This window comes from Choloepus didactylus, chromosome 1 (assembly GCF_015220235.1).
Source record: "Choloepus didactylus isolate mChoDid1 chromosome 1, mChoDid1.pri, whole genome shotgun sequence".
NCBI classification, from domain to species: Eukaryota; Metazoa; Chordata; class Mammalia; order Pilosa; family Megalonychidae; genus Choloepus; species Choloepus didactylus.
The window spans coordinates 65,073,433-65,100,636 of record NC_051307.1 but is presented as its reverse complement, the minus strand read 5'-3'; the positions used below and the strand labels follow the sequence as shown (position 1 = coordinate 65,100,636).

The 27,204-nt window shown below is 33.9% G+C and overlaps 2 protein-coding genes across 9 annotated transcripts in view; one reads left to right on the top strand and one right to left on the bottom strand.

Moving 5' to 3' along the window:
- Positions 1-27,204, top strand: part of SENP7 (SUMO specific peptidase 7) — a 214,718-nt gene that overhangs the window by 137,530 nt on the left and 49,984 nt on the right. For all 8 annotated transcript variants that reach the window (XM_037834886.1, XM_037834912.1, XM_037834927.1 and 5 more), the window contains 2 exons: positions 23,525-23,643; positions 26,600-26,781. In XM_037834886.1, the coding sequence (XP_037690814.1) occupies positions 23,525-23,643; positions 26,600-26,781 (301 nt within the window). The remainder of the gene's footprint in view (positions 1-23,524; positions 23,644-26,599; positions 26,782-27,204) is intronic.
- LOC119532487 (multiple coagulation factor deficiency protein 2 homolog) lies at positions 1,836-2,273 on the bottom strand. Its single transcript, XM_037834967.1, has one exon. It carries the CDS (start codon positions 2,271-2,273, stop codon positions 1,836-1,838), a length of 438 nt encoding a protein of 145 aa, XP_037690895.1.

Here is a 27,204-nt window from a genome sequence, read left to right as displayed (position 1 = left end):
AAGAAACCTATATGCGGCAAAACTGTCCTTCAAATATGAGGGAGAGCTTAAAATATTCTCAGACAAATAGACAGTGACAGAGTTTGTGAACAAGATAACTGCTCTACAGAAAATACTAAAGGGAGCATTGCAGACAGAAAGGAAAAGACAGGAGTGAGAGGTTTAGAAAACAATTTTGGGAGATAGTATCATAGCAATGTAAGTACACTGAACAAAGATGACTGTGACTATGGTTGAAAGAGGAAGGTTGGGACCGTGTGGGACACCAGAATAAAAGACGAAGGATAAGGATTGGGACTGTATAACTCAGTGAAACTTAAGGTGTGCAATGATTGTAATTAAAGGTACAAATATGTTTTTACATGAGATAGAACAAATGAATGTCAACATTGCAAGGTGTTAAAAATAGGGTGGGATTGGGGGGAAAATACAATCAATGCAAACTGGAGACTATAATTTATGGAGACTGACTGACTTCCTCCCTTCCTCCCTTCCTTCCTTCCCTTTGCTTCATCAGTTTCATTGGTCCATATATCTGAATTCATTATACAAATCTCTCAAAATAACTAGATATTACAAGAATAGCTTACAGTTCAGCTCTGATTGCACAAATACTTGACACAGGAAACCATTTTTACAAATACCTGTTTTCTTATAATAATAATTTAATAAAGAAAATAAGTCTTTATATATCTTACAGCAAATTTTATGTAATCTCATTCAGTCAACCATCATTTCAGGTTTCTATTACAGTGTGTCCATCATATCCAATAAACCAGATTACAATCTGCTGCTTCTAATGTTCGACTACTATTGAGATTTACACTGTTAAGAGTTGTTAAGCCTCTTTTTCTAATTTTACTGGTCTGAAGAATTCATGTAATCAGGCTAGGAGAGGTCATTTAAATGACATTCCTTTTGAAATATAACTTGTATTAGGTTAATCATTGTGTTTGATGAATGATCTTTTTTACTTCTCACTTGTGCTAGACCAGCTGGTAGTTTTACCCCCACCATATCAAGCAGAAAGAGTAAAATCTTTACATTCTAAATTGCAAAAATAAAATGCTAGAAAACAAGAGTTAAACAGAAATATTAAGAAAGCTAGAACATTTGCTATTGATTAGAGTAGGGAACACTTTTAAATTCAGGGTCTCTCCCAAGTTGAAGAGATAAAGTATAAGAATGTGGCAAAAGTTTTATAAAACATTGAAAAACTGAAAAATGTTACTTAGGTCAGTGGTATATCATTTTCAGAATGCCAGGAGGATCCAAAATCTTGGACTCAGTGGTCAGCTAACCTCAACACTTGACATTCTTATGTTGTGGTTTTGAAACAGCCTTATAAATATCCAACTTGCCCAGAGGAAGTAATCCTTTAGGCTGGTGGTCTTCCAGAATGCTGACCACATTTACCTCAAGAGAGGTAACAAGGAGACATTTGGCATTCACTCCATTCCTTCTGTTTGTGAAAAGTATGTCCACTTGGCAGAGCTTGTGGTCTTCCTTTTCAGGTAGCATGAATTAAAACCAAGAGACTAGCAATATTCTACAGTCAAATTCAAGTTCCTGAGGACTCAGCTCCAATTATCCAGTATTCCTGTAAGGAGTCTTTAATCACACCCTTGTCCAGTAAGAGGTTTAGCAGTACGCAGGGATTACCATGTGTCCCATTCCTCTTCTATTTCTCTTGATTTCTGTTTCTCACCCCAGTGTAACATGTTGCTACAGGTTTTTACGAAAATACTGCAGCAATAAATTATTCTGCATTACTAAAAGTGTTCACATTATATCGGGTCACGTTTGCATATGACTATGAGGAAACCAAACAGCATCTACTGCAGTGATTTTGCAAATTCAGCATAGTCAATGTATCTATCGTTGTTATCATCATCTCTCAAAACACCGTCTGTTAAGTTAATCAGATCTTCTTTCTTTGGTAGTGTCTGGTCACTCCCTTCCTTATGGGCATGAGTGATGGCTGTGGAGAGTTCTAAGCCATCAAGTAAATTACTGCTATCATAATCGTGCATTTTGAAATAATGGAGCTGCAGTTCTTGGGGAGACATCTCCGCCTCTGGTTTGTTGATGACATCTTCCAGATGCTCCATGATATGCTTTTGGTCGTGCACTGTGTTCTTATCCAGGCCCGCGCTGCCAGGATGTGAGAAGCTGGCCCCAGGCTCCTGAGCCCTGGCACCTGGGGTGCAAAAGGCCCAGAGCAGGTTATACAGGAAAGGGGTTCTGAACAGCCACAGAGATCTCATGGTCATCGATACCGTCGCCGTCCTCACCGCCAAATCGCTTTTCCAGACGCGAAGTTTTCCAAGATGAGCCTTGCGAGGGCCGTCCTCAGACGCTCCTTCTCTCTGCCCCGCCCCCAGTCCTCCATCAACATGCCGCCACGGTCCCGCGCACGCGCGCTCCCTTCTGCCGGCCCATTGGGTTGCAAGGCTCTGTTCCCTGGGCAGCGGTGGAAGGGTGGGCGGTTCCGATGATTCCACGTGGAGCGGGCCTATGCTTCCTTTAATATAACAGAGGCAGTATACCAAAGCTAAATGCATATGGCGGGGAGGGGGCCGGGGGATAGGGGAAGGATATGGGACTCCCGGCATTGGTGATGTTGTCTCTTTATTCTACCTTACGTTAACACTGTCTTTTCTTTTGTTGCTTTCTAGCTGTCATGTGTTTTTGTTGTTGTTGTTGCTTTTTTTCTCTCTCTCTTTCTCTTTCCTTTTTCTTTTGTCTGTCTGCCTTCTTTGACTCTTCCTCCTTTGTGGAAGAAATGGAAATGTACTTATATAGATAGTGGCGATGGTGCTAAATACATAAATACGTGACTATACAGGGAACCAACTATTGTTTACTTAGGATGGAATGTATGGTGTGTGAACAAAACCGTCTTCAAAGAAGGGGGTTGATGAAGAAACCTTGAGGGCACTTTATTGAGTGAAATAAGACAGATACATAAAGGCAAATATTGCAGGGTCTCACTGATATGAACTAATTATAATATGTAAACCCATAGACATGAAATACAAGTTACCAGGATAAAGAATGAGGCTAAAGGATGGGGAGCAGTTGCTTATTATGAGCAGAATGTTCCACTAGGGTGAGCTTAAATGTTTGGAAATGTTCAGGGGTGATGGTAGCACGTTGTGAGAATAACTAACAGTGCTGAAAGGTGTGTAAAGGTGGTGGAAAGGGTAAGCTCAGAGTCACGTATGTCACCAGAAGGAAAGTTGGAGGTTAAAAGATGGGAATGTATAAAACAGTGAATCTTGTGGTGGACAATGTCCGTGATTAACTATACAAATATTAGAAATCTCTTTCACGAACTAGAACAAATGTATGACACTATAACTAGAAGTTAATAATAGAGGGACATATAGGAAAATATATATACCTATTGCAAACTGTATACTACAGTTAGTAGTATTTTAACATTCTTGCATCAACAGTTACAAATGTACTACACCAAAACTATGAACCAATAATGGAGGGTGGTGGTGGTTAGGTGTATGGGAGGATTTGAGTTTCCTTTTTTGTCTTTTTCTTTTCTGGAGTAATGAAAATGTTCTAAAAATTGAAAAAAAATTAATTGTGATGTTGGATGCACAGCTGTATGATGGATGATATGGGCAATTGATTGTACACTTTGTATCTTTGGATAGTTGTATGGTATGTGAACAATCTCAATAAAATATCTATCTATCTATCTATATAAAAATGATGATCCCCATGACTACTCAGTTCCTAAGACTTCATTTGGATTTCACCAGCTTTTTTCCTCATTGATGACCTTTTTTTGTTCCAGGATCCAATGCAGGATCCCACATGGTGTTTAGTTGTCATGCCTCCTTACTCTCCTCTATTCTGTGACAGTTTCTCATCCTTCCTTGTCTTTCAAGTCCTTGGCATTTTTGAAGAATACGTGAAAGAATACTTTCCAAGTGCATGACATAAAGAGCTACGTGTTATCAATATGCCTACTATTGGGTATGTTATTCTTGATCACTTATATTAAGGTGGTATCTGCTGGTTTTCTCCATTGTAAATTTACTATTTTTCTTTTTGAAATTAATAAATTTTGGGGGGAGATACTTTGAGACTGTGCAACTATTCTGTTTCTCCTCAGGCTTTCTTCCACTAATTTTCTCAACCATTGGTAAATCTTCCCTGTGACTGTGATTTTTCTCAACCATTGGTAGATCTTCCCTGTGTTGGTGATTTTTCTATTTCCCTCAGAAATATTATTACTTCTAGACTTTCTCAGACCTAAGAAATATGTGTATGTATACTAACCCATGTATACACACAATCTTAAATATATTTTTGCATTTATTTTATGTATATTAAAAAAATCATGTACTTATGATTCCAGTCTAGCACCACAGGGTTCATTCTAAGCTTCCCCTTTTCCTTATCTGTAGCTTCTTTTTCTGACATTACGGAGTCTGGCTCTCACTGTCTATAATATATTTACTTATTTGTTTAATGCAAGTATACATATGAAGTAATTTCAAAATTGTTGACCAATTCAGCACATTTTTGGGGGCAAATTTCTCCAGGGTAATTCTGATATTTACTCCCAATTGAGAATCTTTAAACAGATTTTTAGCTCTTTGTTTATAGGAAAAGTGACTGTAAATTGGCCTGTTAGTACAGGTTTAAGCTAAAAATATACCTGAGGAACCTGCTCTGAGGCCCTTTTCTTCAGAGCTCCTTTCTGGGGCAACTTTACCTCCTTATCTCAAAGTTGAGTTTAATCTGTAGAATCACCCATTATTTAATGCTTGCTTTCTGCTGAACCCTATCTTAATTATACTTGATCTTCTAAGGTAGAGGGCTCCACCCCAGAAGGAGGTATCCCTGGGACCTGTCTTACTATATCCCTGCATGGACAAGAAAATAATTTAAGTGAATGAACTCACAGGGAAGAAGAGCACTATTACCAGTATCATTGAAGTCTTCTTTGTTCCCTACTCTATCCCATTCTATCCTGTTCCCATGCCTTCTACTTGGAAATAGCCACTCTCTTGAATTTTAAATTTGGTATGTTTTGAACTTCAGATAAATGGTATCTTACAATATGTGTTTCTGCATAACTTGCATTTTTGCTCAACATTCATTTTTGTGAGATTCATCCATGTTGATGGATGGAACTAGCGATCATTCAGTTTTACTACTGTAGAGTATTCATTGTTTGAATATATAAAAAATGTATTATCTTTTCTTTGTTGATGACTTGTGGGTTGTATCCATTTTTTTCTCTTGCAAATAATGCTGCTCTGAACATTTTCATTTTAGATGTGCCTATATAGTAACTATCTGAATTTTTTTTTTAAAACTTCAGTCTGCATTTACCTTTTAACTATGAAGTATAATTCCTTAATATTTATGATTTTGTGCTATCATCTAATTTGATACTTTCTATTTGCTCTACTTCATTTTTTATCTTTTCTTGCATTTTAAAAAGTAATCATGTTTTATATTTTGTTTTTGCTCTACTGTTTTAGAAGCTTTATACCCAATTTCAATTCTTAATTAGCTTTCTAAAAATTAAAATATACTTGATTAACCTAACAAAGTCAAAGGTTAGTGTCTTTACTTTCATTTTGAATATTACAGGGACCTTAATTTGCTTTTAATTCCTAATTTGTTTTTCCTATCAGTATTTTAATTCTTTTTCTCGTAACCTTCAAATATTAGACATTATTATTATTCTTTTATACTTTGGCCTAAATTTTTTTTTAAAATAAGAATTCTTTTTGCATCTTCCTTTGGGAGTACTTCTTAAACTATACCTTTAGAAATTCCTTAATGAAGATCTGTGGTAGCAAATGCTCACATTTTGTTTTTCTGAGAATGTATGTATTTCACTTTTGTTTTTGAAAAATAGTTTTACTGGATATAGAATTCTAGTTACAGATATTTTTTATCAGAATTTTAAAAGTATTATTCCACTGCTCTCTTCTTGCTTCACTTGATACCAGTCAAAAGCAAAGGGTTCTCTGCCTGATGCACTCAAATGACCAATTCCTGAGACACTGAGGCTTCAAAGAGAGAAGGAGTTTATTGATAGAAATGAAGTAGGAGATCAGATGGCCTGTCAGCCTAACAATTTGTCTTCCTGAACTGCAGTAACTCTAATGGTTCCATAGTAACAAAAGATGGGTGGGTCCTCGGATAAAGAGTACAGTGGCTTGAGATGACATGGTTAGAGATGATTTGGAATTGGGGTGGGTTAGTTCTGGGCTGACTCAAGGCCTTTCATTAATAAACATTAGGGGCTGTCTCTAGTGATCATAAGGCTCTAAAGTTGAAAAACAGGATAAGGGGGTATAAGTGAGGGTCAGTCACAAGGTTTTTACTGTCACATTATACAGTCACTATCAGTGATCAAGGGAGCTGGACTATGGTTCAGAGATTTCAGGTATTTTCCTCTGTCTATTCTAATATACTAGAAAGTAAAATGGAATATCTGTATAATGATTCAATAATCATAATCATCCCCTAATCCTAACTTCTTGGTTACAACCATTCCCTCTCATTTGACCATTTTTCTCAATCTTGAGGGATATCTGGGCAATGACCATTCTAACTTTTCATGCTGAGAAAGCTGTTGACATTATGGGGTAGAGAAATGAAATTTGAAATCTTCTAGTCACTGAAACTTTACTTTGTTTTATTTCTTTTCCCCCTTTTTGTCAACCAATCCCATGGTGCCAGGGCCAGACTTATGCCTGGGAGTCATGTCCCATGTTGCCAGGGAGACTTACACCCATGGAAGTCATGTTCCATGTAGCGGGGGAAGGTAGTAAGTTTATTTGCAGAGTTTGGCTTAGAGAGAGAGAGACTGCATCTGATCAACAAAAGAGGTCCTCTGGGGGTGACTGTTAGGCATTAATTATAAGTAAGCCTAACTTTGCCATTACGGAAATAAATTTCGTAAAGGCAAGCCTCAAGATGAAGCATTTGGCCTATTAAACTGAGAGCCTCTATTGCTTAAGAGAACAGCAGGAATTTCCCAGGTGGGGAAGTTTAACAATTCTACGTTTCCCCCCAGTCTCTAAGGGACTTGGCAAACACTTGTTCATTTTCTGCCCAAAATACTCTGAAATGCACCAGGATATTATATTAACCTGTACAGAATACCAAGATCTCATTTCTTATTTAGGGTTCTATATAATTAGATTGTTTGAATAAACTTCCAGACAGGTTAAATTAGATAGCATGTGGACAAAAAAAAATCTCTTCCCTTGGTCTCACAAAGAAGTCAAAGTCTCAAAATACAGATAATATCTTTTATCCTGTGTTCTGATTCACTTTCGTTCCCACTAGATCAGCTTCATTCACATCTGTAATCGAAGTCTGATCTCTTTTTCAGCTTATTTAACAATTGCTATATAGAATTGGAGCTAGAGTAGTCCAGTTTCTGAGTCTCAGGTATTACACAGATACCCAAAGTTCCAGGGAACTACCAGGTTATACACAAAAAACAAAGCATCTGAGAATTTAATAACAACAGTTTTAAGCTCAGGAGTAAATGCAAGAGTTTACAATCTAGGCCCTTATAAGCGTTTTCTAAATGAATGTATTTTCAGAAATAAAAACATTTAACAGGTGATTTATAGTGGGGTCATCAACTACAAACCAAAGCAGAAGTTTTGTTCTGTCTCTCCTTTACAGATTTATCAGGGTTATGTTGACTAACAGGTAGAATATGTTTTATATACTTGCCTTGCTTCCTTTTTAAAGTCCCTTTTTGTTACAGATAAAGTTCTGACTTATAGCTGACCAAATATACTTTTAGAGAAGCATTAGAGCAAAGTACTGTAACTGACAAGTAAATTTGGTGTTTTCCATGATTTGTAATCTTTTTCTAAGAATAACTAAAACTATGGCTAACAACATCATCCTGTTGTCTAATATGCAGATCAGTATCAGGATATAACATGCACAGTGAGAACATTGTCAAGTTTTAGGAATTTTGTACATGTCTAAATATGTGAACCACATTTCATCATACAAGTTTAGCTAACAGAAGAATAGAAAATCCCTTTAAATTATTGTAATGCTTCCCAAACAGTTCCTATGTTACCTGTTAAACTATTTTAGCATTTCAGTTTTACAAGGTGAAACAACCAATCTTTCACAACAGTTTTCCTTTATAAGTGAGAAGACTTGTCTTCTGAAATAAAGGATGAAAAGTTCAACATAAACATCAACAAGGATGTTATTCTGATGTGCTATGAAATCTTTATCTACTAGACAGAGTACTCAGATGGTTAAGAAAAACTTTTTATAACTACATTGTTTTAATAGAAAACTAAATTCAAGTTTTGTATGAATACACAGTTTGACACAAAAGCTCTTTTAAAAATATTGTAAACAAGCCTATCAAATTTTGGTCAGCATTGACTATGACAACCAGGGTTCACTTTCACAAACTTTCTACAATTTTCCTTATCTATTCAGGTCTTGTCTTACATATGAAAACTAGCCATTTTACTTTGGGACAAGCCATGCTCAAGATAAGCTTTAAACTTTTAGTCAGCGTTGACTACAATAAACAAAATTCACTTCCATAAACCTTTTACAACAGCAAACAAAATTCTCTTTAATCATAAAATATGATCCTCTTAGCATGGAGAATAATAACACTATCTACCTCACCTGTAGTCTTTATTTATCCAGACTATGTGCAACTAGAAATAAATTTGATAACAAATTTGTGAAGTCCTTTAAACATATGTACTACCCTCCAATAACAGTAATCATGAAGAAGAGAAGAGACAGAAATACTACACAATACTGGAAGGAGAAAAATTTGATGCTTGGGTTTGGAATGCAGCCAGGCATTTATATACCTTATACTCAAAACACACAAATGATTACTTCACAATATACATAAAATCTCTCAATCCAGCTCTACCTTCAAAGGTCAGAATAGCCCAAGTTTGAAATTTAATTAGCTCCTCTATAATTAAGAGATTTATATCCAGAGAAAACTAAACTTTTTTTCACATTATTCCCAAATCCTAAGTAATACCAGAATATGTTAGTTCACAAAATTAAATTATGATTTCTAAAAAACTGGTTCAGAGCTCTACCTGTTCAAATGCTACCCTCTTATTCAAAGGTCTTGTAAGTGTCATCTCTTCTATGAAATCTTCCCTTAGGGTATTCTTTACCTATCTGCCTTTTTTCCCCCCTGAATTCCTCTAGTATTTTTACTCCTTTGTTAAGATAATTGTTAGGTACTTTAAATACTACTGTCTTATACTATGCCTTCGTATAAATATATTCTAACTAGAATATAAACTCCTTGAAGCCAAGAATTATGTCTTCCCCGTTCATGACATCACTAACTAACCTGATTTTGTAATATACTCATCAAAAATACCCTAACCGACATTAAAGCCACTATAAATCTAAATTCTTCCACATACAGGAGTGACAAGCAACAAAGTAATTAAGAAGCCAGATTCTCTGAAATCCATGTAATTAAGGTCAAAAATCTTACTTATATTCTTACTAAACTCAACTGATTCCTTAAATAGGATATATTGGAAGCATCAGCATATCCTCAATTTTATATACTTCATGTAAATTTCATCATTATCAGGTATATTGTTCAGTTTATGCAAATTGTCTCATTATGCTACTTTTTAAGAGGAATTTTAAGAACATACTTCTCTTTTCTTTCACCCCTATTTGGTTATATGTATGTGACACAAACCTTTTACAATTTTCCATATTCACTCAGATTTTGTCCTACATATTCTCAAGGGTAAAACTCCATACTTTAACAAAGCACATCTTGTATATTTTACATACCCAAATAAAATTGTATTTGTTTGATTCAAAGTCATCATAAAAACAGGAATAGGACTAAACTTTGTCACTGTGTTTTTTTCTCTTTTACTTTATTTTTTAGAGTAGTTGTAAGTTTACAGAGAAATCATGCAGAAAGTACAGTTCCTTCATCCCCCCCCATACACAGTTTTCCCTAATATTAACATTTTGGACTAGTGTGGTACATTTGCTACAGTTGAACCAATATTATTATATTATTAACTATAGCCCGTAGTTTAACATTGCACTTCACTCTTTGTGTTGTACAGTTCCATGGTTTTTTTTTTTTTTTAATTTTTATTGTGATAATATATATACAACAAAATTTCCCATTTTAAGTGCTTTTAAGTATACATTTTTTCTTACCTTTTTATTTTAATTTCAAAATAATTTCAAACTTACAAGACAGCTGCAAAAATAATGCAAAACTCACACAATATACCCTCCACCCACAGCCTCTGATCCACCAGCTTTTAACATTTTTCCACATCTTGCCATATCTATCTATCCATCCATCTGTCCATCATCTCTCTATTTGAGAGTAGGTTGTATACATCATACTCCTTAAACACTTAATACTTCTATGTACATTTCTTTAGAACAAGAACTTATGTAACCACCTTGAGTACAGTTATTAAGTTCAAGCAATTTTTTTGTTTAAATATTAATATTTTATTTTAGATACAGATTCAGGCTTTTGTGATTAGTACTTTTGGAAAAATCATATCTTCTAAGCAGGCTCTTCAGTTGCTTCCAAGTTTTTTTTTTTTTTTTTTAATTTAATTTTATTGAGATTGTTCACATACCATGCAATTATCCAAAGATCCAAAGTGCACAATCAGTTGCCCACGGTACCATCATACAGCTGTGCATCTATCACCACATTATTTTTTTTCCAATTTTTAGAACATTTTCATTACTCCAGAAAACAAATAAAGACAAAAAAAGAAAACTGAAATCCTCCCATACGCTTAACAACCCCCCCTCCATTATTGACTCATAATATTGGTATAGTACATTTGTTACTGTTGATGAAAGAATGTTAAAATACTACTAACTGTAGTACATAGTTTACAATAGGTATATATTTTTCCCTATATACCCCTCTATTATTAACTTATAGTTATAGTGTTATACATTTGTTCTAGTTCATGAAAGAGATTTCTAACATTTTTACAGTTAATCACGGAGATTGACCACCACAAGATTCATTGTTGTATACATTCCCATATTTTAACCTCCAACTTTCCCTCTGGTGACATACATGACTCTAAGCTTCCCCTTTCCCACAGTCACACACCACTCAGCACTGTCATTTATTCTCACAATAACATGCTACCATCACCTCTGTCCATTTCCAAACACTTAAGTTCCCCCTAGTTGAACATTTTGCTCATAATAAGCAGCTGCTCCCCATTCTTTAGTCTGCTTCTATATCCTGGTAACTTACATTTCATGTCTATGAGTTTACATATTATAATTGGTTCATATCAGTGAGACCATGCAATATTTGTCCTATGTGTCTGACTTATTTGACTCAATAGGGTGCCCTCAAGGTTTCTTCTTCAATCCATTTTTTTTAAAAGACGGTTTTGTTCACCCACCATACTTTCTGTCCTACGTAAACAATCGATGGTTCCCTGTATACTTATATATTTATGTATTCACCACCATCACCACTATCTATATAAGAACATCTCCATTTCTTCCGCAAAGAAGGAGGAATAATCAAAGAAGGTATACAAAAGAAAAAGAAGAAAAAAAGAAAGAAAAAACATGAGAGCTAAAAAGCAACAAAAGGAAAGATAGAGTTAACCTAAACTAGAATAAAAGAGTCAGACAACATCAGCAATGCCAAGAGTCCCATACCCCTCCCTTATGTCCCCCTCTTAAAGGCATTTAGCTTTGGTATATTGCCTTTGTTACATTAAAGGAAGCTTTTCTGTTAACTATAGCCTTTAGTTTGCATTGATTGTATTTTTTCCTCCAGTACCACCCTATTTTTAACACCTTGCAAGGTTGACATTCATTTATTCTATCTCATGTAAAAACATATTTGTGCATTTTATCACAATTGTTGAGTACTCTAGGTTTCACTGAGTTTTACCGTCCCAGTCTTTATCTTTCCTCTTTCCTTCTGGTGTTCCACATGCTCCTAACCTTCCTCTTTCAACCACTCACAATTACCCTTGTTCAGTGTACTTATATAGTTGTGCTACCATCACCCAAAATTGTGTTCCAAATCTCTCCTGTCTTTTCCTTTCTGTCTGCAATGCTCCCTTTAGTATTTCCTGTAGCACAGGTATCTTGTTCACAAACTCTTGTTGTTGTCTGTCTGTCACAGAATATTTTAAACTCTCCTTCATATTTTAAGGACAGTTTTGCTGCATATAGGATTCTTGGTTGGTGGTTTTTCTTTCAGTATCTTAAATATATCACCCCACTTCCTTCTTGCCTCCATGGTTTCTATTGAGAAATCCTTACACAGTCTTATCAAGCTTCCTTTGTATGTGATGGATGACTTATCTCTTGCTGCTTTCAGGATTCTCTCTTTATCTTTGATGTTTGATAATCTGATTATTAAGTGTCTTGGCATAAGTCTATTCAAATCTATTCTGTTTGGGGTACGCTGCCCATCTTGGATCTGTAATTTTATATCCTTCATAAGAGTTGGGAAGTTTTCATAGATTATTTCCTCTATGATTGCTTCTGCCCCTTTTCTCTTCTCTTCTCCTCTGGGGCACCCATGACATGTACATTCATGCACTTCATGTTGTTATTCAATTCTCTGAGACATTGCTCATGTTTTTCCATTCTTTTCCCTATCTGCTCTTTTATGTATAGGATTTCAAGTGTCTTGTTCTCCAGTTCCTGAGTATTTTCTTCTGCCTCTTGAGATCTGCTGTTGCATGTCTCCATTGTGTTTTTCATGTCTTGTGTTGTGCCTTTCATTTCCATAGTTTCTGCCAGTTGTTTTTTCAAACTTTCAATTTCTACCTTATATTTGCCCAGTGTTTTCTTTATAGCCTTCATCTCTTTTGTCATATCTTCCCTGAACTTGTTGATTTGGCTTTTGATTTGATTTAGCATATTTCTTTGAAAATCTTTAATAGATTGTTTCATTAAAGTGAAACAATATCTCAACTGTATCTTGATTGAGGTGTAAATTTGTTCCTTTGAATGGGCCATGTCTTTGTTTTTCCTAGTGTAGATTGTAGTTTTCTGCAGTTTTCTAGGCATCTGGTTTCCTTGGTTATCCCAATCAGATTTTCCCAGACCAGAATGGGTTCAGATCTCAGAGTAGGGTCATGTTCAGTTTGATGTCTCCCTGTGGGTGTGTCTTAGAGTTTGACAGACTTTCCTGTAAGGTCTCTAGCCACTGTGCTTTTTCTAACCTGCCTAGCGGGTGACGCCTGTGACTCCGGACTGGTGTAAGGAAGTGTGGCCTTCTTTAGTTTCTGTTTTGGCTCTTTTTTCTCAGGCTCTGGGTCTGTTTCTGAAGGGAAAGCTGGGCCCCACCTCCCTACTCTTAGGGATATACCCCCTAGGGAGTTTTCATCTGCATTTGAATTGCTGTCTCTCTGACTGTTATCTCCACCCCTGTCTGGGTCAGAGCACTGCAAACTGAAAATGGTTGAGGCTCTCTCCAATGAGGGAGAGAAAAAGGGACAGAAAGCCCCCCTGTAGAGCCAGTACATGGCCCCCCAGTTTCACTCATCATCCAGAGGTAACACTGGGATTTCAGGGCTCCCCCTCCCAGGACAGATGAGTCTTCTGGTTCTTTAAGGTCAGTCATGACTAAAAGCCCCTGTCTGCTTGTTGAGGTTTATTGCTTGTATTCAGCAGTCCACATTTGTTAATTAAAACCCCAGTTGGAGCTCGGTTGAGGTATATTCGCTTGCTGGGAGAGTGCTGCTTTCTGACACAGCAAGGTCCTGCAGCTCAGCCTTTCATGGGGGAAGGAGGCTCCCGGTGCGAGTCTGTGGTTTTTATTTACAGATTTTATGCTGCCATCTCAGGCATTCCTCCCAATCTGGGTTGGTGTATGATGTGTGGATAGTCACAGTTGTTCCCCAGCAGTTATTCCAAATTATATACTAGTTGTTCCTGGTTGTTCATTAGTTGTTCCAGGGGACTAACTAAATTCCACTCCTCTCTATGCCGCCATCTTGCCCCCTCATTTGTCACTGCATTTTTTCCTACTGTATTTGTTTTTCTTAAAATTTCTTCTGTTGTAGGTTAAAAAAAAAAATCTGTTTTCATAATATCCCAAAATTATGAGCAACCTCAAAATCATATTGATTATTAAGCTCTGGAAAATATACTACAGTTGTTTAATTTGTTCCAAGCATAAATCCAGGAAAATTTTTTCATAGCTCTCAAGAACATTTCCTTTTACTTACTGAAATTTGGCAATTAGATCTCACTCAATTACTCCTACCGCAAGGCTATTTATATTTTAATAATAATTTGTTTACAGTGGTTACTATTGCAAAGGTATTATTAAAAAAATAATTTTAAGTTGGAAATTCTTTCAGTATAGACATGACCTATTCTGCATCATTTCTTCTTTGACTACCAGTTCTAATCTCCAGACCAAATAGAAAGACTCTAACCAATCCCACCTTCCCCAATCTTTCTGCTCCAAAACCTTCCTCCATAGCTGCCTTAGGTGGTTAGGTCCTGAGGTCAGGGATAGATGAGACAGAAGGAGTGAGACCTGGTTTTAAAAGTTATAGTGAGGGTGGTGGGATTTAAGAACCCTAAGAAGGTCTTAGTGTTGATGAGAATTCCTAAGCCCTTCTTTTAATTGTTTCCAATTATTATGTTTATTTCACTTAAAGCAGTGACCTGGACAATTAGAAAAGGTCTCTGCCTTTTCCCAAGGCAGCCCTTTGCTGCCTTAGGGAAATTCCAGGGGTGGTTTCTTTCTAATGTCCAGGTTTGTTTGCAGTAATTACAAAATCTAAGGCTTTGACCCTGGTGCATAGAGGGCTTTCTTTTTCTTTTTCTCTGGGACTCCAGGAGTACTAATATATGTGTGTGTGTGTGTGTGTGTGTGTGTGTGTATAAACTTATATTATAAATAATTAAATTATATTATAATTAAATTATGATTAAATTATGTTACAGATATAATGTGCTTATTTATCTTTAAGCAATTCTAATAGAACTTGTTAAGAATTTTTTCATTAATTTGCGTTACTATCTGAAAGTATAAAAACATAGATTGAACAAGCAGACAGACACAAATAGAAAGGCACACAAAAATCAGAAACACAGAAATGCGCTTTTGAGACGGACAAATAAAGGATTGAATATACATCATCTCATCCATTTATTCTCTTGCAGAATAACTCTCTGTAATACAGTGTCCTTTTCTATAGCATGATTTTCAGGCTATTTCTTTCCTGGTTCTAAATCATATGGAGGCCAGACTGTGTTACAGAAATAAAATATTTTTTATTGTTTTTCTTATGGGCTCGTAACTAAAATCTTTCCACCTTTTCAAAATATAGCCCTTTTTGTTATATACAGGAATGCTATTAGAATTTCCCATTTAAAGAATTTCCACAATCAGTAACCAATTCATAACACACTAACAAATTTAAAAGATGCTTAACACTTACTATATGTTTAAGTATCACACCAATTAATAACTAGACTGAACACACCAATTAGCAGTTAAACAGGCATCATACACTTACTTAATTTCACTAAATACCAATTAATTTTTGGATTACTTATGTTTTAGGAGTATATTCAGTAGACAATTTCCAATCAGGGCCTTGAACCCCATGTAGAATGGTACCCAAAAAACAGAATGGAGTAGAGGTCAAAGAAAAGGGGGATCGTTCTGGAAGTGAGACCAGAACTCAAAGCTAGGTCTAGGGGACTCAAACTGTCATACTGATTTCCTGACCCACCTTTTCCTTGATGACCCACTCAGCCAGTCTGATGCCTGGATTTGGAATGGTTTCTCTCTTTGAAGCTTTTTAAGGGCCTGGAGTGCAGGCTGAACAGAGGAAAACCTGGTTATGGATCTTCTAGACTAGAAAGAGTCTAGTGGCTATAAGAGGCTTGAATACCTGTTTTTACCTCTTCCTCTGGGCTCCAGAACTTTGGGCAGGAGATTCCTTCTTAGGAATTTTTGTCCCTTTGTGGTTACCAAATTGATACCAATCAGATGACCAATTCCTGAGACACCTGGGGCTTCAAAGAGAGGAAGAGTTTATTGCTAGGTGCAAAGAAGGAGATCAGATGGCCTATCATCCTAAAATTCTGTCTCCCCAAACTGCAGTAACTCTGATGGTTCCATAGTAACAAAAGATGGACAGGTCCTAGGACAATGAGCACAATGACTCTAGATGACATGGTCAGGGATGATTTGGAATTGGGGTGGGTTTGTTCTGGGCTGACTTAAGGCCTTTTGTTAATACACATTGGGAACTGCCTTTTTTGATCATAAGGCTTAGAAAAACAGGATAAGGGGGCATAAGTGAGGATCAGTCACAAGGTTTTTATAATCACATTTTACAGTCGTTGTAAGTGATCAAGGGAGCTGGACTGTTGTTCAGAGATTTCAGGTATTTCCCTCTGTCTATTCTAATATACTAGAAAGTAAAACAGAATATCTGTATAATGATTCAATAATCATAATCATTCCCTAAATCCTAACTTCTTAGTTATGTACTCTTGATCTTGAGAAGGGAGCTCTGTCAGTTTGTCATTTCCTTGTTAGGTAATCTATTTTTTCTCTGAATGTTTGAAAGATTTGTTTTCTTTTTGTTCTGCATGTTTCACTGGGGGGTACCAGGTGTAGTTTTAATTTTTATTTATCTTGGTCCTCTGCATTTCCATACTCATTTTGGAATCAGTTTGACAGAAACTGCAAAAAACTTGAGGTTTTGATTGCTGTTATATTAGTTAATTTGGGGAGAAATGACATCTTTACAATATTGAGCCTTCCAATACACAGGCATAATATATAATGTTCTATAGTTTACTGTACAGGGATCTTGATATTTTCCAAATTAGTTCATTTTTTATGGTTATATAAATGGTATTCTAAAATTTTCATGTTATTAAGTAGGTTTGAAAAGGTAATAATTATATTCCATTATGAAATGCTTTGGTTTAATAATTTTATATAATTTTTTATTTCAAAATTTCTACTAAATACCACAATGAAATGTTTCTTTAATAATTACCATGAGTAAGATTATTGAATGTAAGGATTTAAATCATTCTAAGTCTCTTCTAATTAGTATCAAGTTGCTTTTCCCATGGTTTGTGTCAACTTGATTGGTAGCTCTATCAAAATTTGATATTATCATGACTTTTATTTGCTCTTATTTTCATAAGTGTAAAATATACTTTTTATTTTGTTTCATTGCCATTTCTTACTTTTTGTTTTATTACCATTTCTTTGAACTAAAAAGGCTGAATCTTATAGTTAAATGCTTGCTTTTTCTCTTGTGTGAATTTGCCATTTCTGTCCTTTTCCCATTTACCTTTTGAGTCCCAAGAGCCTTAAAAACTACATAAGTTTCTCACTTATACATATTAGATTAGTTTCTAGCCAATCTTTGTTTATCCATCGATTTTTTCTATATTTAATACATTTTTAAAAAATTCCCTTATTTTAATGTTGCTGTTAGTTTTTCACCTATAAAAATTTAACATGTAAGTGGTTAAATGTGATGATATTTTTCTTTGTAATTTCTTTGTTTTAATTCTCAGGGACTTATTCTTTCACAGAGCTTAAAAATATAAAGTTTTGCTTTCTGCTGGTTTTACTTTGTTTAAAGAAAATCTTATAGCTTAACTTTAATGTACCAGCAGTTCATTTGCCTTAGTATTAAGTGTGGTTCTAAATTCATTTTTCCCTAAATTATCACCCAGTTATCCTATTGCAACTTAATTGAAAAGTCTTCAATTTCCCAGTGTTTTAAGATGATTCTTCTTTCTATCATTTGCAAATTCTTATGTGTTATTGGTTAGCCTTTTCTCATCCATTGATTTGTATTTCTATTTTGTGCCAGTATTATACTTAACTTTTTGATACTACTCTGTAATGCATTTATGGTATGTTATGAAACGATTAGACTGAGTTTTCCAATTCTCTTCATTTATTGTACATTTTAATAATTTAAAAATATATTTGCTTGGTAATTTTTTAAAAACAATTCTTAGAATGTTGGATTGTGAAAATTTTGTTTTGAGGTTTATTGCATTTGTTAACTGGAGGAATTGGCATATTTCTTTTTCAGGAACTTTGCATGTTCTGAAGTTCATTCATCATGTTTTTTTAAAATAAGATGTTGAAAAATAGAAGTATTTGAGCATTGCTACATACCAGGCACTATCTTTAGATAAATGATTTACATCATATACATTTTAGAACCAGCTTATTAGATTCTACGGAACACTTGTTGAGTTTTTGATTGCGATTATATAACAAGTTTCTCTGGCTTCACTGCCCATGCACTTTGAATTGTATGAATTTATGTCTTGAAAATAATTGGTTACTGATATTTGTTGTTGGTTACATCTGACCATTTAATGCTGAGTGGTTGGTCAAGAAAATAGCACATTATAACACTTTTTCTTCTGCAGTCATACATTTCACAGTGTAGTTTCCAGTTGAAAATTTATTTTTCAATATGCAGTTATTAAAAAATGAGGGCTGTTATTCTTGTCTCAAGTGAAATCTCAGAATCTGAGAGTTCCCTCTTTTAATCATTTAGATCACTTTCCATCTTTGCTTATTGTGCCTGTAGATTAGGCTTCTGTCTTCAATGATTTAATATATATATGCCCTTATTCTTCAAGGGTGACTCTTGAGGGTTGAGGAATGTAATAATTATTTGACTCGCATAAAAATCCATTGCAAGTGAAACTTGCTGAGACTTGTGGCCTTGACTATTTGGTCCTTTAATTTCCAATCTGAAAGTAAAAAAATTGTACCTAAGCAAGTTAAGAAAAAGGTGAGCAGTGTAATAACAGCAACAGCTATTCCTTTAAATATGACACTACATTTTTAATGTTTTGATATTGTAGTTTTAAAATTTATTATAACTAATTTTTAGGATGCACAATCATTTTTCTCAAAGCAAAAATATGTATTATATGCTGTTCATCCTTATAGTCTATATTTTTCACTTATACTAGTTACCCTAAATTGTGAATACCTTAATTTTTTAAATTAGAAAATATTTTAAATGTGTTCATAAGAACAGAGAATAATATGTTAATATGTACCACTTAGATTTAACTAATGTTTTCCTATATTTATTTTTTTAAGAAAATGTTACATAGTTGAGACCCCATTTATACTGTGTTCCCTGATCCTATTATCCTCCTTTTTCAGGGTTACCCACTATCCAAGAAGGGTTGATTGCTTTCAGTCCAGGATTTTATATTTTATTTCATATTTATGTATTTACATGCTATAGTATTTTTTTTGTATTTTAAAATGGTAAAATTGAGCTTATTCCAAAACCTACTTTTTTCACTCAACCTTGTATTTTCTATATTTAATCAGTACCCTGTATTTTAAATTATTTCCTTTAACATACATTTGAAAATCTTTATTCATTACTGAGAATGGTTTTCCGTAAGAATTGGATTGTTGCTAATTAACAGGGGAGAAAAAAGCAAACTATTCAAGATGGAAGTATAAAAACAATTTTTAAGAATATCTAGTATAATGTTATTTGAAATAATCGTTAATCATTTTCATCATTCCTACTCACTTCCCTCTCTCTCTTCTCCTTGGAGAAAATATCTTGATAAAGGTCGCAGAGCTAAATGGGGCAAACTCCTAGATTTTCCCTGAGAATGGCAGTAAATACTCAGAGTAATTGTGGCATCATATTATAGGTCTGTGCTAAGCATTTCATGGATATTATTTCATTTAATCTTAATAATTATTTTGTGAGGTACTTAGTATCACTTCATTTAATGTATGAGAAAATTGGGACATAGAATAGGAATTTAATTGAAGCCATGTAATTAAACATTGGCAAAGTCTGAATGTATCTAGATTTATTAGATATAAATGGTTGCTCTTTCACTTGTTGATGGGCAGCTGTCCCATCGTCTGACAGAAGGTGCCTGGAACTGGGAAATCTGCAGGAAGGATCTTCATATTGTGTTAAACTGGTTCTATGTCAGAGGACTCATACATGCTTGCTCCCCAGTGGGTTTTTGTTGTGTGAATGTATGGGTACACTTGCACATGTGTGCAGTGAAGAAAAAAAGTTTTCTCAATATATTTTTGAACTTTTTATAGATTTACATTTTTGCTTAACTTTAGAGCATTTTGTGGTCCTGTTCATACTAATTTTAATTTTATATATTATTTTTAATATTACCTTATTTTCACCTACAATTAATTTTAAGCTAGCTGCTTTCTCTTTCAGACTATTTTCTCTGTATTTATATTTAATTTTTTTTTAGCATTTAGACACCACTTTTATAGGTTTCTATTACTGAATTTTACTTTTGAGACAGAATTTATTCTTTACATTTCTAGGTGGTAATATATAGATGAGAAAAGTTATGTATAGCAAAAGTGGAACAATGTGTTTTTTTTTTTTCCCTTAGATATGTTTATTGACTGTAAGCCCCATAAGAGCATGGACTCCTGTGTTGCTCACCATTTTACCTCCAGGGTCTAGAATGGCACCTGTTACATATTAGGTGCTCAATAAATTTGTATTTATTTGAATTGAAAATAATCTGTAGTTCTTGAAAAAATGTTTTATGTTTTGTGTAGTCGTTAGTAATTTAGAGTGATTTCCTTCTGTATCTTTGGAAACTGAGAGTTCCTGAAAGAATATGTGATCCTAGAGGATTTGTTTAACCTTTAACTACTTCATAACTTTCAGTTTTTGAGTTTTATATTCAGGGTTATGGAAAACATTGCAAAATGTTTCAGTATTAAAAATGTTAAAAATATAAATTATATTTGTAAAATAAAATTCATCTGGTTTCATTTGTTGGAAGTTTCTTCCTTTTTTGGCATAGGTCACACATATTTAATATTGTAGAATGGAAACATTAAAGGATAGCCCAAAGATAACATAGATTAAAATATATTTTTTTAAGGCCGAGGAATGCTGATATATATTACCCATTCATCATAATTTTTGCGTTAATGTACAGAAGTAGGTTCCTAAAATAAAAAAATAAAGTTTCTTTGACTTTCAAGCTATGGTCTCCTTTAGGCAATGTTTAGTTTTGCTAAAAAAAAAAAAAGGAATTTCTTAACTTTTATATTAAAGCTGGCTCTCTAGAGGTCACAGAAATTGTAATTTTAAAAAGTCAAGTTTCAGTGGCTAAGAGATTTCGAATAGAGTCGAGAGGCTTTCCTGGAGGTTGCTCCAATGCAAGCTTCAGCTAGATGTGCCAAATGGCAACAGTATAAGCCCAGGTCAGCAGTAGTCCCGAAAACCCTAAAGAATACCTGGATCTCTATCTGAGACTCTATAAAAGTTTCACTAACTAAGTCTATTCTTCAGAAGCTTAAAATCCCCCAGAGAGCTCTTACGTCAGCTAAGTCCCAAAACCCAGAGCCTCTTCAAGAACAGCAACCAGATGTGTCCCCTTTTTCCAAAGTATCGACACCCCTTTTCAACATGAACAAGTTGGGGTCATGACTACCTAGACTTCCCTGAAGATTGGGAAAGTGATTAAACTTGATGAATGGGTAGCAACAGACAAGATGGAATTTAACAAAGGATTATGAATACTGAATCTCTATTCTTTTCTCGGTTGCTAGGGTATTAGAATAGCTAGAAGGAAAGAACTGAAATGGTGGAACTGTGGCCCATGGCATTCTTTGGAATTTGCTCTATAGCTACTTGTTAAATTGTAATTTGAAAGTTACCTCCTTTTGGTATATATGTTATATTTCACAATAGGGAAATAACTTGAGCTGTGGTACTGTAGCTAATAGCATCCTTGGATATTTCCTATATAAGTACTTGTTAAATCATACTTTGAGGGTTGTTGCCATTTTGCATGTATGTTATACTTCACAATAGGAAATGGTTGAAGCTTGAGAACTGTAATCCATGGCATTCTTTGAAATTTGCTCTCTAACTGCTTGCTGAATTGCACTTGGAGGGTTGTCGCTTCTGTGTGTGTGTATGTTATGTTCCACAATAGGGGAGTATGATTCAAAAAAAAAAAAGTCATTTGGTCTATAGGATAGCTCATTGGTTTTGGAAAAAGATTTTAATATACTTTACCAAACAAAACTGTACTGTTATTTTCAGTGTTAGACTTTAACAGGTTAGAACATAGTTAAAGACTTTTTGAAGAGTTTAGCTTTTTTGTTTTCTATAAGTCAAGAAAATTCTTGAACAGCTATGCTTGTCTAATAGCCTTCTCAGAAATTCCATTCATTTTCTTTTTCTCATTTTTGTTTATTGTGGAAAATCACACATATATATATATAAAAGCCATGCATTTTCATACTCATGCTTAAGCATTGCATCTGGTTGGAATAGTCTTTCCCCAATTCCCTACCTAGTTAAATCCTACTTATTCTCCAAAGACACCTCTCATGTTAGCCCCTTCTCTAAAGTCTTCATCAGCCATGCCTCCATTCTATGAGGGGACTAATTTCTCCCTTTTTTTAAGTTCTATAAATTTACTCTTATATCACATTATATTATAAATAAATTGTATTTGTTTTTATCTGCTCTGATAAGAGGGGAACTTCTTGTATTGACAACGAATTATTGACCTTTGTCTTTAGCAAATATTGTGCCTGGTACAAAAAAAGATTCCAAATATGTATTGATTTAATTATTAGGCGATCTTAAGCAGTAGTCCCCAAAGGAAGGATATTGCATACAAGTTTTGGTATTGCTAAACTAAACTCCAGTGAGAATATTAGTCACCAGTTGATTAAAATATTTTGTTTGAAAAAAGCTGGTAATTGAACATGAATCTGTTTTACATATTTTTACTGGTTAATCTACATTTTTAAAATACTTTGTCCCAAATGAACTTGATCATTGTATTTCTTTTCTTTAGGTCAGTATTAACAGTCTAAATTATAGAATTTCATTTTCTCTTGAGGAACTTCTCTTAACCTTTTCATGTAGTTATGCTGTTAATTAAGCAAATGGATTTTATGGTAGATTAAGGTTAAGATTATTTTACAATTAAGATTGTAAAATATGTTTTTTCTATAGGTAAAATTTTGTACCATATTATACCTAACTTGATAATATGAACCATGCTTGAAATGCATTTAACAATTAGCTTTGGTTTATAATTGATTACACATAGGTCTGGTTATCCTAATGCTTTTTCCAGTGTAATTTTACCCTTTAAAATTGGAATTATTTAATACTTCTGTAGTTTGACTCTTTTGCTCATTTAGCATATGCAAAATCTTGAGGTATAGGTATCCTAAGTCTTTCCCCCAAAGATACTTGGGGAACGTAAAGGTGTAGAACAGAGATGGGACTTATTTCTCAAATTTCAGTTCAATATTCTTCCCACTGCCCAGATCATATTCTCTGCCATTGGGAAATGTATTGTATCCTGTTGAATTTTTATCATTTTGTTGTTGAATATGCCATTTATCTTCTAAATTCATTTAGGCTTTAGAAGAATTGAGTATAATTCTGTTTTGCAGGTGTTCACAACCTGGTATGACAGTAGATAACAATTCTGCAAAGAAGACTGTACACACTAAAGAAAAGCTAAGAGATGATGAAGCCATTTCTCTTATAATGTCTGATACTCAGCCTAAAGGTTTGTGAACCTTAGAAAACTGTTTGAATTTGAATTTTTGCCTATTGCATTTCCAATAATTTTTAAGTTAAATATCTTTATTTTTTCTTATCTATAAAGGATACATGAAAGGTAAAGGGAGATTATTCAGCAACATAAGAAAGTTGCTAAATTTACTATTTGTATACATTTTTTGATTTATTTACTAATTCCAAAGATTAAATTTGAATCTCTCTCTCTCTCTCTCTCTCTCTCTTTCTCTTTCTCTCTCTCGCTGGGGTTTGGGGAATATATTTATAAGATAATAATGTTAGTTTAGCTATTTTTGAGTGCTGTTCTTATGGTTATTTCTGGTAATTGGTATTACTGTTAAGTGGATTATTATCATTAGCTTCCCAGTATCTATCCTCCTACCAAGGAATACATTCTTTGGTTCATTAGAGTTTTTCCCAACTCTAGTAGGATGCCAAAGCAAGCCACTATTAGCAAGTTTAAAAGTAAATACATCCTAGACTTGAGAAATTTTTTGGTAGGGTTCTTGCATGTAGGGTTATTGAACTGACTTTTCTCCTTTTTGTCTCTCTTCCAAGATTTTCAATGAAATATTTTACCAAAATTTACACCAAAACTATTTACTACATTAGTTGTGAAGCTAACTTTGTTAAAGGTCTCTTGGGTTATTGAGAACTTTAAACTAGTTCAGGTATCTTATTTTCTGAATGATTTTTAATTATTTATAAGAGAAGAAGGTTTTTTTTATGATACGATGCAAAAATTATTTGTCTTTTATTTGGGACACAACTATTTACCAATTTTTTAGTAGCCTTTTTCATAGAAGAGAAAAAGTTAAAAGGAAACTAGGCTAATAACTGATGTATACAAGAAACCAGTTACAACTATTGGGCAATCTTTAGAGAAAGCATTATAACTCTGTAGAGACAAATTATCAATGAGTCATTAAGTATTTTCTGCATATAACTAAAGACATTTATTTTCTTATGAACTGTACTTTTCCCAGAAATAATTATCTTTAATTACCAAATAAAAATATAAGTATTTGTACAAGTAGACTCAGTTCAGATACTACGAAGACAATCTTCAACCCTCATTTTCCACTGCTTTTCTGGGTAGAGTAGAAATAGTTGAATAAATAAGGTTTCTGATTTGTGCCCTCAAGTATTACCTCAGGGTCACAGTGGAATTTGAGAGATGTGGCAGTGAAAAGTGCGTAAGAAAAGAAACACATTTTCGTCTTTTAGTATCCCTGAAAGTACTTATGGTAGATAAAGTGTTTTAAAGAAAATTAGTATTGAAACTTTGTTGAATCTCACAACAATGTTTGGTCGCCTTTGGGTAATGGTGTCTCATTATCGGTTGTTTTATGTTAACCCATAAATTAACAGAAATTCTGAATTAAACCCCAGCTGCACTGTTCTTTTGTAGTACATTAAGTTTGTCTTGAGGAATTTGCTTTTACCAAAATAATACATTGAGAATACTTAATATTCTTTTGTTTATAGAATTTTGGCATCTCTTTAGTTTTAATTTGCAAGGTTAATTTTTTATATTGTGCAGGTAGAATCCTATTTTTACCTTGTTTGTTTCCCATGAAACAGGCTTTGCTAATGTGTAAATAGTGAATTGTTTGAAGGAAGACTCCTGTATAATAGTTTTTCTCAGTCCCCTTTCCATTCATCAGTCTTTTTGCTCTAGTATTTATGTTTAGAAATTGTAATTTGATTCAGAAGTTATGTTTAGAAATTTTATATGACTACCTTTACAGTTTACAATATTACAAATAGAAGGTAATATGCATTTCAAAATATTATGTTACTGATTTGGAGGGAGTTTATTTTCTTGTGGGATGGAGTAAAGAGTATTATCTTTGGAAATTAAAAGGCTCTTGACTGCCTTGGAGTTCTTGCCCTCAATCCTGTTATATCACCTGACTTTTGGAGCAATGGCAAAGCCATAGTATCATGAATGTTAGTTATTAGGAGTCTCTGAAAATAGAGTTAAGAACAAGAATAGTTTGAAAAGATGTGTGAGGTCAAAGAACTTTCAGTGCATGGAGAGGTCAGGCTAGTCAGTGTTAGATGAATTATAGGTTTTAAATCCAAGGAAGCTGCTTTGTGACTTGCTGTGTATAAACTTTAAGCTGGTACTTACATGTGAAATTCAGAAAGCAAAATAATTCTAGATAGTCTTCAGTTATTTAGATAGAAACGTTATGATTTTGTATAGTATAATATTTGATAATTGAAGTAGTAAGCATTCTTGGTAATAATTGGCATGGTATTCAGACTGATGCTTTGTTGACTTTAAAAGGGGAGCATTTTCTTTTCTTAGGGTGGCAGATTCATTGGAGACTTACTATGACAGGGCCTTGATTATTAAAAAGAAGAAATAAACTATGAAGTAAATTGATAGCCCTTTGCATTATCACATATCTCAGCCAATTACTGAGGAAAAAGGTATTTTGACTCCTTTCTAAAAAACAGTGGTCAGCACTCTACTCTTTCAAATTGCAGTCCCTTTCCACTAAAATAAATAAAATAAATCCATTAAAAATAAATATGTGAAATTTACATTTTTATAAAAGAAAGAACTAATAAAATCCAAATGAATTACCAAAACATTTTTTAGACATGTTTTCCAAATTTTATTAAGATCTGTTTTTTTATTGCAGTCAAATGCAGTTATAGCAAAAGGAATAAATATTTACATACTCCCTTTTTATATCTTTCTCTCAACTCAGTTTTATTGACAATGAGCATTTATTTTGTGCATACAGATTAAAATAGGGTATACTTCTATAATCATCCAGTTTCAGTATTAGAATTTAATGGTAGATTTCTGTTTTAATGAGCTTTGGAAGAAGTATAGCAGTTTTGATTGTATTTTTTTGAGTGCCTCTAAAAAAAAGGTATTCTTTCTGTGCTTTTTGGTCACATTTATGCCTCTTTTGTTTTTTAAGTTCTTAATAGTGTGAGAAGAGGTTGTGACCATCTTGAAAAGGGAAGCAGAAACAAGGATGATACGTGTTATGATTCAAAAATGGAACCCACTCTACTTTCCAGGAAGACAAAGAAAAGGCTTAGAAGTAGTTTTTCTGATTCTTGTAATTCTACTTCTCTGGCTGAGTCAACAGAACAGACAGTAAGTAGAAGTATTTAGATGTCATAGAAAATAATGTGTTATGATAAAAATGAGTTGACTATGGCCAGTGTTCTAGATTTTTGCTTTTATTATATGATCTTTTTTGTCAATAACAACTTGATTGAAAGATTCAAGCTTCTCTTTATCTGCAGTTTACTAGATTTATTGTAAAGATTACAGTAAATGAGATTAATAAAGAATTACCATACTTAATATGTACATTACCTGTTTTCAAATAACAATGAAACTGTAAGAAGACAGCTTTAATCCTTTGATTCACAAGGCCTTTCAGGACCTCATAGTGTCTTTGGGTCATAATTATAAACATGATTTATATTTATAGAGTAATGAAGTTATTGAAGGCAATGGTTGATTTTTATAACTTTTAATATTGTCATCTTAAATTTTTAATATTTTGCTCTT